Source organism: Hypanus sabinus, chromosome 14 (genome assembly GCF_030144855.1).
Source record: "Hypanus sabinus isolate sHypSab1 chromosome 14, sHypSab1.hap1, whole genome shotgun sequence".
NCBI classification, from domain to species: Eukaryota; Metazoa; Chordata; class Chondrichthyes; order Myliobatiformes; family Dasyatidae; genus Hypanus; species Hypanus sabinus.
Window position 1 is genome coordinate 72,090,265 of NC_082719.1, and position 14,121 is coordinate 72,104,385.

The 14,121-nt window shown below is 37.8% G+C and overlaps 1 protein-coding gene across 1 annotated transcript in view; it reads right to left on the minus strand.

The window, feature by feature from the left end:
* The window catches only part of itga1 (integrin, alpha 1), a 196,077-nt gene that overhangs the window by 88,817 nt on the left and 93,139 nt on the right, over nucleotides 1–14,121 (minus strand). Inside the window, exons 10-14 of the mRNA XM_059989435.1 lie at nucleotides 11,559–11,632; nucleotides 10,193–10,337; nucleotides 8,909–9,051; nucleotides 6,328–6,471; nucleotides 5,517–5,609 (exon numbers count right to left, since the gene is read on the minus strand). Of these exons, the coding sequence (XP_059845418.1) occupies nucleotides 5,517–5,609; nucleotides 6,328–6,471; nucleotides 8,909–9,051; nucleotides 10,193–10,337; nucleotides 11,559–11,632 (599 nt within the window). The remainder of the gene's footprint in view (nucleotides 1–5,516; nucleotides 5,610–6,327; nucleotides 6,472–8,908; nucleotides 9,052–10,192; nucleotides 10,338–11,558; nucleotides 11,633–14,121) is intronic.

Here is a 14,121-nt window from a genome sequence, read left to right on the forward strand (position 1 = left end):
TGCTACTAATATTCACGAGAAGCATGAAAGCACTTCTATTATTTTTTATCCTTCTTTATATTTTCGACAGTGTTCAGTCATAATTTATTGACATTATTAAAGTGTATCAATGATATCACTTACTATATACATTCCTACAAAACTGAATGATTACATTGCAGCCAAGAATATATTGCATATATGCACTTGTAAATTATTAAAGCTGAGAGTAAATACCTTGAGGTTCAGGTGTCATATATTATACTTTCCATTTAAAATTCAGTCCATTGAATTCAATGGAAAATTTTCAGAGGAATAGTACAGATGCTGCTGCACATGGTGCTTATTATCATCTAGGACTATCTAGGCAAGATTTATTAGGTACAGCTGTAAGTTAATGCAAATATCTAATCAGCCAATCCTGTGGCAGCAACTCAATGCATAAAGGCATGCAGACATGATATGGAGTTTCAGTCGTTGTTCAGACCAAACATCAGGATGGGGGAGAAACATGATTTAAGTGGCTTTGAGTGTGGAATGAATGTTGGTGTCAGATGGGGTGGCTTGAGTATCTCAGAAACTGCCGATCTTGCACAATTGTCTCTGGAATTTACAGAGAACTGTGCAAAAACAAAACAAAACAAAACAAAAAAAAAAAAACAACCAGTGAGCAGCAGTTCTGTGGGCAAAAATGTCTTGCTAGTGAGAGAGGTCAGAATGGAATGGCTGTACCTGTTCAAGTTGACAGGAAGGTGACACTAAGTCATTACCATTACAGGAGTGGTGTGTTCAGTTCATCTCTGAATGCACAACAGGTTGAATGGATAGACTACAGCAGCAGAAGACCACAAACATGAACACAGTGGTCTTTTAATTAGGTGCAGGTGATACCTAATAAAGTGGCCACTGAGTGTATTCCTCTTGCATAGAATTGTGCTTATGCACACTACACTAATGAATTTAAACTAAAATTCAATTGAAAGAGGATGTAGCTCTTTCCCGGCATACATAACGAATAAACTCTTGGGCTTCTAGATGGGTACAGGTACCGGTTTTAACTGATGTTTCGATGACAAACTCAGCCATTGTCATCAAGGATGATGCCTGGGCATGTAAAACTAAATTGTCAAACATGAAGTTGTCCTATGTGCACTGGTGGTACACGTTGGGAATATTTTGTGTTCTCTATGCAAATAATCTACATGTATAGTATTTATGGGAGCAAAACCAGTTATATCATGTCTGTTGCCTCGGGCCTATGCGATAAAGCTTGGACGCTGAGGGGAACCTACACATTTTGGCATGACCAACCTCAGCAAAAACACTTTAACGTGCCCTTTGAAGCTACTATTTTCCAGAAGAGATTTTAAAAAGAACATTTCTGGACACACATTTAAATTTTAATTCTGTGTCAAAATTAAACAATGTATCTTATCTAAAAATACTTTTTTAAAAATCAACATAGAATCAATTTCCAATTCAATTTGTTCCTCAGTGTTTCCTTTAAGTAAATGTGATAGGAATTTACAGATTAGATTCAGTTTAAAGCTAATATGAAGCCTACAAATCACTTTATGTATTTTGAAGATGAAGTAAAAAAACTTAGCAGGTTTGAGATGTTTTTCAAAATCCTGGCTTGAACAAGAATATTCTTTGATGACAAAGTAGCTAACTTAAGAACCTATTTTCCAGTGTTTCAGACAATTTTGCTTTACCCAATTCACATAATCATCCTTTTAAATCTGACAATAAGAAGGATGTATGTGCATTGTCAATGCATCAATTTTAATCAGTGCAGATGAAAGCACTTATTCTGGAATGTGGCTGGGAAATTCCCATAGTTTTGTTATTACACATGATGTAAACAGTTTGAATCTTATCACTGCAACCCAATCTCATTAAAATCAATTTTCCCATATCTCAAACTACATCGCCTGACTGTTTATTTCATTAGGATTTTATTCAAATTCCCATAATTAAAGATGTATTACTTGTCCCAATGAGTAAACAATTAAAATCTTTGAATATGCTGCCATTTTCATTATCAAATGTTCCCACAATGGACATCCACATCCCCTTATATTAATAAGATTGCTTTCAGAACACAAATAACTGTTTTCCTTATGTGCTTAAATCTAACAAAGGTAGAGGCATAAAAAACATATGCATTCCACTGCTTAATGTCCTGTCCTCCAGTCCACTCATTTCTAATATATCGAGGATGGTATCGGTGCTGCTTTTGCTATTGTTGAGAACTTGAAAGCATCATCACTTTTGCTACTCGCTTTCACCTTGCTCACAACTTTACATCACTCACCTCTGTTCCTTCTCTTCCCCAGTTCTATTTTTCTAGCTCTATTTCAGGGAAAGGTCAGTGACCCATAACCAACTCTAAACTGAGATTCACACACTAGTCCTCACTTTTGCCCAGGTATATTCTTAGTTTCTCCATATGTATCTCAACTACTCTGATGACTGCTATAGTAGTGCTTCTGGTTGTAATTCCTTTTTCCACAACTATTCTACCATAGTTGACAGGGTTCTTAACCATGTCTGTTCCATTTCCTACACTTCTGCTCTCACTCCCTTCTATACCCTCCCAGAGGAAAGTGAGGATTCCTTTTGCCCTATGCTTCCAGTCCATGAGCCTCCATATTCAATGGATCATCCTTTGAAAGATCTTCCAGCTACAAAAAAAAATCCACCAGGAGATGTGACTCCCCCTCCCCATTCTCAGCGGACTTTTCTCCCCCCATTACTTCTTTGGTCACTCTTCCATCTTCTCCAACTGCTCTCCTTCCCAGTACTTTTTAATGCAAATTCAGGTGATATAACGCTTCACTTTTGAGCTTCACAAATATTCAAGAACAAGAATTACTCAATTAGGAGACTGAGAATCGAAGATGTGCATAAAATTATGAGGGACATAGAGTAAATAGGAAGAAATTTAAGGTAATGGTAGAAATATTCAAGGCAAGATGAAAGTCTTATTAATTCTGGGGGAGGGGTGACTGGAAGATTATTATAAGAGGATTATTATAGGGAGGTTTAGTTGAAATCATAGTTAAGTCATGTTTGGACCATTGCACCAAATTGTATTCTTCATTTAAGAAATGATATCAGGATTTTAGAAATAATCCAATGCAGGTTTACTACACAAAGACTAATGTTTGGGTTATTTTATGATGAAAGTTTGGACAGGCTAAGCCAGTATCTGTTAAAATATAGAACAGTGACAGGATTTTACTGAAACCTCCAGGATCCTGAGAGAATTAATGTTGAAATGATAATTCCACTTCTGGGTGAAGCCAGAAGTCAAGGTCACTGATTAAAAATAAGGCTGTACCAATTTATAGAGAGATTGATTAGTTTTTTCTCTCAAATAATTGATAGACTTTGTTTCTCATAGGGATGTGGAAAGAGAGTTTTCTTACATATTTAAGGCAGATGCAGATTGATTCTCAGAATACAATATGGGACTGCAGAGCTGAGGTGCCAATGAAATCAAATGGCAGAGAAGGCTTGAGGGTCTGAATGAAGTATTCCTGCTATTGATTTGGTTCATTCAAAGTATTAGTTCTTTCATGACTGGATGGACATGAGGAGCAGAATTAGGCCACTCGAGTCTGCTCCACAATGGACAATGATGCAGAAAATTGCCATACACCTTGGGCAGGCCCTCAACCTGCTTTGACGATCTTCTGAGAAAATGGCCGTAGCACCGAGAGTCTCTGCCAGCAATGCCCTCAAGGATCTGTCCCTGTGAGTTCAAAATGCAACTCATTTATGCAAGTGGTTTAATTGATTTTAGATTCTTGTAGTTTTAAACTATTAGGATTTATTTCAGGAATTTGAAGTGGCATGAATTTGCATATCAGACACAACAGGAAACTTATAAATTCTGACTCAACACTATTTCCTCAAATAATTATAATTGTTACAGTTTATTACAGTCTTGCTGCCACTTTGTGAGAAAATGGCCACATAATTAGGGGCTAAGTACACTTTTCCTCTACCTCCTAGTAAAGTGCTGATGGCTACTTGGCCACTCCCCTTGTTTACAGCCATTTCTGATTAGAAAATCTGCAAGATTTGAAGCAGTATTCAGTTCCATTCTAGGTTAAGCCACTTGCTATGCGGGAGAAAAATTCAGCTATTATTTCTGATCAGTTTAACATTCAAGGAAGTTTTCCAGTATGATGCACAATATTCATTTATAGCAACAGACATTTTTTTCCTCTATTTCTACCTCCCTCAAGGTCTATGGAATAAGTACAGGAATGATTCTCTGGTCTCCTGGTCCCAAAGAAAATACAGCTCACAGTTAATGAAGGCTTCAACATCAGGATAGCCAGGTACTTTGTGAACTCTGACTCTTACTAAATGTACTCTAACATTACCCATTGGGGTTTATAATGAAAAAAAAATCACTTCTTAACTGTGTTTGTGTAGGTAAATGTGTCAGAGTTTCTGTAAGTGTATAAAGATGTGTTGGATGCGTATTGGTTACTTGTCAGTCTTTGTGTGTGGTTTTTCATTCTATTTCTTTGTTCTACTATGAATGCAGGCAAGAGAATAAATCTCAGAGTAGCATATTGTGTCATATATAATAAATTTACTATGAAATTTGGAAATATACATGGTGGACTAAAAATTCAACCTTGGCCAGTGGGGAAAAATAATTAGTCTTGTGGAATCAACATACCTTCATCAGGATGTCTTCTTTCAAAATTCATTTCAAGGGCAAAATATATTACTCTAACATTACTATATAAAGCAGTTGGGTTACCTGGCAGGAATGAATTTCTAGGCAATTATGTCCACTTCTGGTAAACAAAGCGATGGACAGAAATCCCCTTTAGCCCATTTTCAAGCCTGAAATGAGTATACTGCACTGATTACATTCTTCAGTCAGGAAGATGGGAATTGAGGCAGATGAGATTTAGATCTCATTAACAAAATTTGGGCCAGCTGTTTTTATGAAAGCAGAAATGCTCACCCGACTTATTAGTAGTCATTGGTACACTTGCCTTCATACTCTTGCACCTTTGGACTCCTCAGTCAATTCCATAAGAGACACTAATAACTATTTTGGGCAGTTGCTGGAGACACCTGATAAATGGAATGATCTTTCAGGTTCTGCATGGTAATGAAATTTTATTTCCCAAATTTGTTTGGTGTGCTGCTGTATTTTGAAAATGGGAATACAAATCCAGTTTGCAAGCCGTTGGTCTCACTTTATCAAAAACCAACATCCAGAAATAACTTAAAAATACAAGAGATTCTGCAGATGTTGGAGATCCAGAGGAACACACATGAAATGGTGGAGGAACTCAGCAGATCAGACAGCATCTATGGAGAAGAATAAAATCAACATTTCAGGCTCAGGGGCTCAGCTTGAAATGTCAACTGTTTATTCCTCTTTGTAGATGTGGCCTGATCTGGTGAGTTCTTCAGCATTTTGTGTGTGTAATTGAAGTTATAAGATTTGCTATTGGGAAACTAACTTCAACAGAGAACAAAACCTTGGTCTTTACCGCATTAAAACTGTTAGTGTGAAGACCTATGGTGGAAAGACAACTGCACTGTTGTTTTAAGGGTTCAAGTTCCATCTGGCGTTGAAACAAATTCTGAAACAGGATAAAAAGAAACAAAGCATTAATATATGCATTAGGGACACCCGCCAGCTAGAACATCCTCTTCTCTCACTGTTGCCATCAGGAAGGTGGTACAGGATCCTTAGGATTCACACTCCCAGGTTCAGGAACAGTTATTACTCCTCAGCCATCAGGCTCTTGAACCAAAGGGGATAGCCACTTGCCCCATCACTGTAATGTTCCCACTACCTATGGACTCACATTCAAGGATACCTCGTCTCATGTTCTCCACAGTTATTGTTTATTTATTTATTATTATTTCTTTCTCTTAGTATTTGCACAGTTTGTTATCTTTTGCACAATGGTTGCACACTCAAGTTGTTGCAGTCTTTCATTGATTCTATTAGGGCTAATATTCTATTATGGATATATTGAATATGGCCACAATAAAATGCATCTCAGAGTTGTACATGGTGACATACATGAACTTTTATAATAAAGTTACTTTGAACTTAATGTCTTTAACTTGCTTTTATGCATATGTGGCTTAAACAAATTCTGTACCCCATCTGCATTATTCCCATTGCAGAGTATCTAGCTTGTAGAATGCAAAACTACAATAAGATCAAATGACATACATAAGGTACATCATGTAATCATTTTGCAGTTTTAATTTGCAAGTACTTAATTCGATGATAGAATGGGTTTACAATTATGGTTCCTTTAGAATTCGACTGTGCAAATTTATTACCTCTTTTAAAGTGTATACATAAACTTTGCCTTGTTCCTCTTTTTCCGTTCCCATGTACATTGGAGCTCCAATTAAAAGGATATCGGTTAGATTATCTTTATTGATATCCACAGTACACACAGTGCTACCAAAGTAGGAACCAATCTGAAATAAAATCAATGGCATTACTAATGTAAAATACACACGTATCAGCTGATTCTGTCAACAAGCTGGAAGGATATTTGGATATTAATTAACTTTACAAAGCTTAACCTTTCAATTGGAAAAGACAGTAGATTTTCCTCTAGGATAAGAATACAAGTGTTTTAAATAATTTTAAGCTCACAAATAATGGAGAATGGAGGACAGTCAGACGAGGACTGGAAGAATTGAGTCCGGGTGATAAAGAAATGGAGCAGGAAAGCTGAAAGAGATTTGGAGTTGGAAGTTTTCACCACACATATTTGAAAGGATATGCTGTTGGGAAGATTGATTAGGGTTGAATAAGACAACAAAATTGTGAACAAGTTGGTTTAGCTCGAGTGTGTGGCTGGTGACTGATTCCTGTGTTATTGTGATGAAGAATAGTGTGCATTCATCTGATAAAATTGCTATGAGATGGATGAAGCAGACCCAGTTCATCAGCCTGTTTTCCCCGCTCACCCTGTAATCAATCATTTGGCCTTCACAATTGTGAAAAAGTAAAACCTATTGACTGATGATGTTGCAGGTTACTGCTTCTTAATGTTTAAACTAAATGAACCACGTCAGGCAAAGTCAAAACCCAGAGTAAGATAGCTTTTTCTGAGATATGCATCGAGCTCTATTGTTCTGACTGAAAATAACACTGGAAAAGTTATCTGCAAATTTTCCTCAAAGTCTTATACACTATCCTGATATGGGGTTAACTCCAATGCCATACTTAAGTTTGCTGTCAACACCACTGTCACTGGCTGAATCAAAGGTGGTGACGAATCAGCGTATAGGAGGGAGATTGAAATACTGGCTGAGTGGTGCCACAACATCAACCTCTCACTCAATATCAGCAAGAGCAAGGAGCTGATTATGAGTTTCAGAAGGAGGATACCAGAGGTCAATGAGCCAGTCATCACAGGGGAATCACAGGTGGAGAGGGTCAGCAACTTTAAGTTCCTTGGTGTTATCATCTCAGAGGATCTTTCCTGGGCTCTGCATGCAAGTGCAATTACAAAGAAATCATGGAAATGCCTTTACTTCCTTAGAAGTTTTCTAAGATTTGGCAGCATGACATCTAAAACTTTGACAAACTTCTATAGATGTGTGGTGGAAAGTATATTGACAGGTAGCATCCCAGCTTGGTAGAGAAACACCAATTCACTTGTAAAGAAAAATCCTACTAAAAGTTATGAATATGCCACAGTCCATTACGGGTAAAGCCCCCCCCCCCCCCACCACTGAGCACATCTACGTGGAGCACTGTCGCATCCATTATCAAGGATCCATTTCACCCAGGCCATGGTCTCTTCTCACTGCTGCCATCAGGAAGAAGGTACAGGAGCCTCAGGATTCACACCTCCCAGTTCAGGAATAGTCAACCATTGGCTCTTGAACCAGAGGGAATAACTTCACTCAACTTCACTTGCCCCATCTCTGAACTATTCCCACAAGTATGGACTCACTTTGAATGACTCATGTTCTCAATATTTACTGCTTATTTATTTGTTATAATTAATTACTCCTTTGATTTGCACCGTTTTGTCTATTGCACACTAGTTGTTTGTCTGACTGTCGGGTGTGGTCTTTCACTGATTCTAATATCTTATCTGGATTACTGAGTATGCCTGCAGGAAATCGAATCTCAGGGTTGTATATAGTGACATATATATACTTGGATAATAAATTTACTTTGAATTTTGTCCCCTCATCACTTCAGAGTTAATATCTAAGCATTCCCGATCAAATGTCTGCACGGAAGCAAAAGGAGCTTCAAGGCTAAAGCCGGTGAAGGAGTGGACAGGCACCCTTTCCCAGAACAGCCAAGGATGTGAAGAAATAGCTACTCCATCATTGGCTACAGCACAACACAATTTTCTTAAAGAAATGGAGTTGGGAATTCAGAGGAACAATTTCAAATTTGAGGTAATTTAACAAAACTGGAAGCTAATAACAAAACTGATTTTGGTATTTTTTACATTTGCAATAAATGCAATCTATATTTAACCGAAGTGCCAAAAAATCCAAGTGTCCTACTTCCTTTAGCTGTAGAGAACTTTTATTGGGTACCGTGTTAATAAATGTACAAAAGGCTTTCATTCCTAGACATTCTCCATAAAAGATATTGAGTACAATCGCAGCAATAACTTTCTTGTTAGAACCAGAATTTGGGGAATGAGCTACATTTATAACTAAGTAAATAAAACACTCTTAAATATATTTTATATTATCATACAGTGTAACATTTGATTAAAATAAGAAAGATTTAAATGCTCATGCTTAATTATGTAGAAATAATGCTGCAACCTTCAAATGTGTGTGTTTGACATTTGCCTTATTAACAAAGATACCATGGGATAGAACATAGCCTAGTGGTAAAATATATTAGACAATCATAACAGAGAAATACCTGTTCTCCTTTCAGGGTCTGTATAATGCGTGTTTGCTTTCCCTTATAATTATAAATTATAACTTGTCCTGTGTGATTATACCGAGGTTGTCCAGCAACATACCACACATCTCCAACAACTGAGACAGAGCTGACAGAGTAACCTAAATATTGAAATTGATAAGGTTGTAAAGGTTGCTCAGGCAGAACAAAAATATTTCAAAGCAACCGAATTCCATCAATATATTAAGTCAACATCAATCAGTTTATCAGATTTAAAACTACAGATATCTGATGTATTGCTCAGTTCAAGTACAAGTGCAATGGGTTTTGTTGAGTAGAAATGCCCCTAATGTTATTACCAGATACATAACTTATAAATTCAGTTATGGTGTCCTGTATCCAATATGGGAAATAAGGAAATAAATTTTTTAATGCAGAATTAACTACAATTTTAGATTTTTGCTTAATGGAAATCTGTAAAAGTGGGAAATGTGCAACAATTGAAATTATGAGGCTCACTCAACAATAAGGTAGTCATATTCCTAAAATGAAGGCTCCCAAAAGTAAGAACTATTATCCAACTAATGTAACACAGAGAATACAGCACAATAAAGCTATCATTGTAAATAAATACAGTGGAAGGGTTTCCTAAAGATTGCCAATTATTTCTGTTCCTTTAAATTATTGTGTGGAAAATTTATTCTTTCATAGCATGAGATGATTATTTATTGCCCAACCTTAATTTCCCTTGAAGTGTTTAGATTGCCAAGTTCTTTCAGAGGGTATTTAAAAATATCAGGCACATTGATGTTTTGGGGTCATATACAGGCCCGACAGAGTGGGAAAACAGATTTTCTTCCCTAAAGAACATTAGAAAATCAAATAGATTTTGTGGCAATACGGTACATTTTGTGGTTCTTGTTAGACTAGCTTTTATTTGATTACTTAAATTTAAAAGCCATGTTGAGTGGCAAGACTTTGAATCAATAATTCAGGCCTTTGATTATTAGTATGGATAAGCTCATTCACATCACATAGATACATTGTTGAATGTCAACCTGGAATCCTATTGAAATTCTCCAACTAACTGGCTTCAAACCCTGCAGATCCAAACTCGAAGATTGGAATGGTACCAAAAATCGAAGAAGGCATTTTCCAATAATTAACCCTGCACCACGACAAGAAACAGTGATTCTTGCGACTGCTTTATCTTATGTCATCACATTGTTCAACCAGCAAATACTAATAGAGAAAGGTTTAATTTTGTACTTGCAGCTTCAGTCAGCTCAATGACTTGCTTACCAAGATACCCGGCAAGGGGTTCATTGCTTTCTTCTGACTTGCTGAAAAATGTCTCATTTTCAGGGATGACCGTTCCATTGTCGTTCACCAGAAGAACTGTTCCATTCCAATCATAGGCTCCAACAGCTCCCAGCATGACACTATCCTAAGGTGAAAACCGCACAGCAAAATTAAATATGTGATTTAATTTCCACATGGTAAAAACATGCTTCACGCTTCACCTTTCAACCAATATTCAGATGTCAACACCCACCTGGGTTGGATCACACTTCCCCGCTGTAACAGCAGAGAGTTCTCCAAGCCTACTAGGAGTTGACAGAAGGCAAATCTATCACTGGCTCATCAGTTTTTAAATATCTCTTTGCATTCAAAAGCACACAACTATTAACTTTAAAGGCAATGATTATAAAGCAATTAAATGATAAGAAAGTGAATTAAAATAAAAAATACACTCAGGAATAGTTAAAGATATCAAAGCAGAGTGAAATAACTTTTTACAAAAGATACTTAAGATTCCCCTTTACCTCCTCACATGTAGTCTTAGAATCCCCATCGAAACCAATTGGGATTCCTGCAGTAGGTGCGGAGAGGTAAAATCGCAATGCAATGGTGGGGCAGCGCAGAAAGACTGGGCATTACTGCTGGGGACCAGAGGTGGAATGTACTGGTGGATACGGCAATTAGTCCCATGGTAAGTGTGGGAGTTTAATATTCAGCAGCACAATGTACGGGAGACCTACCGAATTACTCTGATTGAACCATTGGCTCCAGCCTTGCAAGACTGTTCCCAGTAATGTGCAATCTAAGTTTACGCAATTTGGCTAACTGAGTTGATAAATAGAATATTAAAGTCTCAGTTAATACTAACAGAAGGTGGTTTCCAATCAGTATCCAGATGCTGGTAAAGGAACTGCCATTATACTTAACATCACAGTTAACTTCCACTGACAGTTTGTTTCAGATAACTGTGCCTAAATTAAAACAAAGACGCCTGCAAGACATGAACTGCTTTTGAGCAATTGTACATAATCAAATTTTACACTGTGGCTCGCAACAGCAAATTACAATCTGGATTCGCTATTGCCTGCAGCTAGGTAATTATTAACCCTTTCTGACTAAAATAAACAAATCAAGGATGCCATCACGAACAAGTGGCAACAAGAAGAAAACACCCAGGGTGAACACGTTTTATAAAATCATACTCTTGGTGCGAACCTTTCCCATTGGGATTATATATCTGGAATCCAGGATGTAATCTACAAAGAATTACTGTTTGTTTTGGAGGTGCTATTAAAAATAACACCACACTGAACTTCAATCAAAACTGAGAAATAAACGTGCTTTTATGGATTACTCAGTAACTTACCTCTGTACTGTGTGTACTGAATCCCACTTGTGACATTTCCATTTCAAAAGAGGCAGCTTGTTTGTCATTGGTTGCTAATAAATGGGAAGTCATCATTAGAAAGCAGAGCACACTCAACTCACAGAAGCTTAAGAAAAGTTAGTGAAAAACTATAGAGTAACAGAAGAGAAGTAATAATGTAAATTATTATGACACAATTGATTTGTGATTATTTTAAACACAACACCACCTCAGACCTATATTCTCTCCCTACCAGTCCATGTCCTCTCAATGTTAATTCTAAATCCCTGCTGTTTCCTTATTGCTTCACTTTTGGTTTCTACATTTCATTTCTATTGGCCAAGTCTCCTCACTGCAACCAAATCCCATTGCTGGCTTCTTGGCTTCAAAATCTCTTTTCCTCTGTTAGAACATTTCTTCACTTCCTCCAGCTCTCTTTTCAATACATTCTTAGTTCCAAGCAGTCCCCACTCACAAATTTCCCATTACCAATTTCCTTCAAGTTGGGTTGTCAGCAATCACACATGAGAATCAAAGTCTATAAATAAAAATGAGAAACAAGAGACTGCAGATGCTGTGGTGCATAAAGCAAATGTTGGGCCAGGCAGCATCTGTGGTGACAGAACGATGGTTGATACTTGACATCTGGACATATACTTCTTTCTGCATGTAAATAAGAAATTTGCTGGACCATAGAACAGCTGTATTGATGCCCATTGGAGCCTCCTCTATTCTACTTACAAATGCTCAGTCCAAGGGGGATCAAATTCATGCCAGCTTGTCACTGACCTCCACAATAAACTCAGACTTACCTTGGAGCAATTTCCTCTGTGAGAACTTCTATGAGATGATATATGGAATCTTTCCAAAGAAGGCAGAAGAAGCAACACTACACTCTCCCCCAACCCGCCAAAAAAATACAATGTCTATTTAAGCCACATTGTCAGCCTAGACCAAAGAGCAATATAGGCAATTCTCTTATACCCCAATTCTTGTTCGTAGTTTATTCTCCTTTGAGCAAAATCAAAAATGATATCGAAGCAGGATTAACTGAACTTTCCATAAAGCTGCAGTGCACTGGCATGGGAAGTAATTTTTGAAGTTAAGGCAAGTTTTTAAAGGAGAGCCGTTATTAATTTTCTCTAAACACCACAGACTTATCACAGCTTATGTAGGGATTCCAAAAAGATAGTTGAACAGGGTGGAGTTGATAGGACAAGGACCTTTCCTGAAGAATTGAAAAGCAGAGTTGAGAAATAATACATGTATTCAAAAAAAAATGCTGTGCAGAGGTAAATAGCTTACTTTTCAACAAGTAACCCCCTGGATCCAATAAATATTTGCAGTGGAGGCCTGAGAAAGCTGTAATGAATTCTATAGAGCCTTTTCGTGGACAAAACAAATATTGGCCCTGATCTCATACTCCAATCCACACTTGGTTTTCAGATTGACTGGGAGAAAGCTTGGAATTTGCAAGTATGGGCTCGGGGCCAGCCTCCAGCTCCAGTTTAAATGCTGCTCCTGGGACGCCTGAGTTGCGTCAGTAGAAGTCCCGTGTGAGTGAAGACTTCCTCGGGCGTCCTTGCACCTAATTTGCCCCCTGAGTCTGAACTTGTGCAACCTTGGCTAGACTCAGCAGATAATTTGACATCAATAGAAAGAAATGGCTACTGCCAAAACATTAGGAGGAAGTTCATTTTCCTTTAATTCAGTTAAAGCAAACTTTTTTTTTATTGTTTCAAGTGTGTTGTTTTTTAAACTGAATAACAAATAATCAACTGGACAAACTCAGTGAGTAGAGCAGCATTTGTGGGAGGAAAGGAAGTGTCGACGTCTTGGGTTGAAAACATACATTGGAACTGAGTGTGGAGAGGTGAGATGGCCAGTATAAAGAATGGTGAGAAAGGAAGCTGAGGAGATTGGTGGAGTGAGCTGGGGGGGCTGGAGGTTGTAAAATGACAGGTTGTAAAATCACCAGGTAGGGTGGTATAGGGAAGGGGTGGAAATGGGAGACAGTGGTAGATGAATGGGTGAGAGTGAGCAGGGGAAACAGTACTATGAAGGGAGTAGACGGCTGCTGGAGTGAGATAAGCAGGAAAACAAAGGGTTTTAAGTGCTGGATTTTGATGGGTAAAGGAGATGAAAATAGATGTAGATTTGACCATTGTAGAGTGTTTTTGAATGCTAGAGACTTTAACAAGCATATGATGAAATATCAGATTTCGAAGTTTTAAGCCCGGTGATGGCCTCCCTTGTTGAAGCAAACACTTGAAGCAGAGGGGACCCTGGGGCTTTCCAATCAACTGGAGCCTCATGCCAGAACGCTACAGCCACTGGAGAAAAGAATGCACTCCAAGGCAGGAAACAGGCATGCTCAGTGACCTGCTGGCCTGTGGAAGGTTCCTTGTCTCGGTCCATTAGTAATGAATAAATATTAACTTCCTCTTGTCACTTGCTAAACCTTTATTTTCTCTGACCCTTCTACTCATCCTCCAGTTTAGGAGCTTCTGCACTGAACAATAGCTTTCCCATAACTAACTGGATATGCTTGTGGAGATTCCAT